At 50.3% G+C, this 2,666-nt stretch overlaps 1 protein-coding gene across 1 annotated transcript in view; it reads right to left on the bottom strand.

Annotated features, from left to right (window-relative positions):
* Window positions 1-1,296: 1,296 nt before the first annotated feature.
* NMNAT2 (nicotinamide nucleotide adenylyltransferase 2) overlaps window positions 1,297-2,666 on the bottom strand; it is a 148,049-nt gene continuing 146,679 nt past the window's right edge. Inside the window, exon 11 of the mRNA XM_008567944.1 lies at window positions 1,297-2,217. Coding sequence (XP_008566166.1) covers window positions 2,115-2,217 — 103 coding nt within the window. The 3' untranslated portion in view covers window positions 1,297-2,114. The remainder of the gene's footprint in view (window positions 2,218-2,666) is intronic.

Genomic DNA, 2,666 nt, shown 5'->3' with positions numbered 1-2,666 from the left:
CCTAGCTATGGCCTTCCTTGCCATGACACACTCCCCCAGGCCTGGCACTACCATGCCATGTGTGGGGAGCACCTGGGACAGAGTTAGGGGAAAGATGCCAGGCTAAGGCTTGGGAAGAGTAGAAACCATATGTTACCTGATCAGCATCATGGAGAATTCAGGCACAGAAACCATGTGGAATGATGGCCTAAGGGTCAAGGAAACAACGTCTTCTTGTCAGGCTCTCCACTTGCTGTGTGACCTTGGACCAGCCATTTAATCCCATGCATCTTGCCCCCTTACCCTTTAAAGGAGAGTGTTGGATGAACTGAGCTCTAAAGTTTGTTTCAGTTTATTATTCCATGATCCTTAACCAAGTACTGAGACCCAAGAATAAGATCTTCCTTCCTTCCTCTGAAGATTATTTCCATAATCCAAGAGGAATAACACCCCCTCTGGAGGCTGCTCTACCATGCTTTTCTGTTGAATCCAGTTTCTTTTTCTGGAGACAATTGAAGGATATTGCAGATGTGTGGAATTACAGAAATGTGTGGTTAAAAATGTTGTCCCTTGTTTCAGGTCTCACCTGGTCCCTCCTGGGCTATAGCTGGTACTAGGTTTCAGTACAAGTATCCAAATACTCTGGGACCATTCCCCAAAGACAACCAGAAACCCAAGAGCCAGAGACCAGGGAGAGACACAAAGCACAAGAGATTAATTTCCTTTAGGCTCTCCAAGCAGGACATGAGTAAGGCCCTAACAACCAGAGAAGAATCCGCAAAACTGTCTCCAGGGGCAGAGAGGAAGGTAGGAAATTAGGGGGAAAAGGGGTAAAACAGCTTAGTGGTTCCTGACCTCTCCAAGATCTCTCTTCTGTGAACCCACTGCTCTGACAGGCAGGTTTCCTCAGGCAGTTCCTGTGGCTGATGGTCTCTGCAGGAGATATGACCAGCCCAGAAACAAGGCCAAGGCACCGCTTCTCAAGAAGGAATTGACCTCAGGCTCCGCCTGTGTTACCTCAGCTAGAGTGGGTGAGAGTCATCAGTTCCCATCAGGGGAACAAATTGCTCTCTCCTAGCTCACCCCAGACTTAAACTATGACAGAGTCATTTCCCAGTCAAACAAGCAATAAATAAATCCAATTAGCAAAAATTCCTAGGGGTGAGTGAATTCCTAGCAATTTTTTTTTTTAAAGAAATGTCTGCATGATCAGGATTTGGCCTTGATTGTGTGATTCTTCTCAGATGTGGGAGTGTGACTAGCATGGCCTCCAGGGGCTTAGATGGTGATCTGAAGAAATGCCTGGGCTGGCAGGGACCACATAAGTCAATGCACACGTGCCACTGGGAAATGAGGATGGACTAGCTCTGTGTGATCACAGGTCCAGAAGCATCAGGAAAACGAATTCTGAAACTAAGGAAATGGACTCAAATTCTTCTGAGAAACCCTACTAACTATTCCCAGACTTGCCTCTAGGGTTTCAGGACCTGGAAGTCTCACTCCTGACCAAAAGCTGCTGCTGCTGCTGCTGCCGCTGCCGTGTGCACGTGTGTGAGTGTGTGGGGGGGCGTGTTGGAGAAGTGGAGGTGGCCCCCGTGCACTTACTGAGTGCTGAGACCGGCTACACTGTCCTACCAAAGGGAAGTAACACCACAGGAGTGCATCAAGACTACAAACATGAAGAACCGTGGACTCTGATTACACCCAAGTTCTACAAAGATTGAACAACAACAACAAATAAACAAATAAAAAGAAAAGAAAAATAGCCCTTTGTGGTAAAGGGCATGCTGGGAAGGCGAGAGCCAGAGCCGCCTCCCCAGAGCATGCTGGGAGACGGACACCAGTACATCTCCAAAGACTGCACTTCCTCCAACTCCCACCCCTATTTCCTCACCCACCCCCAACCCGGAGACTAGAGGAAAGTTTGTTCCAAGATGACTGTGGAATAGGAAATGCCATGGTTCTCTGCAGGTCCCCCACACTGTGGGGGGTTCAGTCAGCAAGTGGGGAGAACAGTCAAGATGAGGAGATGGAGAAACAGAGAGGCGGGAGAGAAACGGGGACTGGCAGAGGCTGGAGGGCCCAGTGTGTTGGCCGAGGACGAGGGGAGAGTGGAGCGGAGGGCTGTGTGGCTGCTAGCCGGAGGCGTTGATGTACAGCTGGCTCTTGAGGATGTAGTCGATGACCGGCTGGGACAGGTAATCCACGACATGGCCGTCCCCATGCTGCAGGGCCAGCCTGCATGAGAGAAGATGGTAATCAGAAAGACATCCACACCTGAAGCAAGTCAGGAGGACTGGCCTGCCCACTGTCATTCAGGAAAAGGGTTTACAGGTGTCTCCCCAACACCCCATTACCAGCCTTGGCTCAGGTCGAGTAAATGGTATCTGTGTTAGGAAAAGCCCTCTTGCCCCACAATCCTCCCCAGCCCTGGTAACAGCACTTCATCCTGGCTCTGCCACTTCCTAGCTGAGAGCTTGAGCCGGTTATTTTTTTTATTATTTTTATTTTTTCCTTTTTGTCTTTTTTTTTTTCGTGACCGGCAACAGATCACAACCCTCAGTGTCGCGCCCGTACCGGACTGGGACCGGCAATGGGGTCGCAACCCTCGGTGTTGCGCCCGCACCTCGCTCAGCCAGTGAGCGGCCAGTCTGTATGTGGGATCTGAACCCTCGGCGGGAGCGCCA

The sequence above is a fragment of the Galeopterus variegatus genome, unplaced genomic scaffold (assembly GCF_000696425.1).
Source record: "Galeopterus variegatus unplaced genomic scaffold, G_variegatus-3.0.2 Scaffold358, whole genome shotgun sequence".
Lineage (NCBI taxonomy): Eukaryota > Metazoa > Chordata > Mammalia > Dermoptera > Cynocephalidae > Galeopterus > Galeopterus variegatus.
This window is presented reverse-complemented; position numbering and strand designations above follow the sequence as displayed.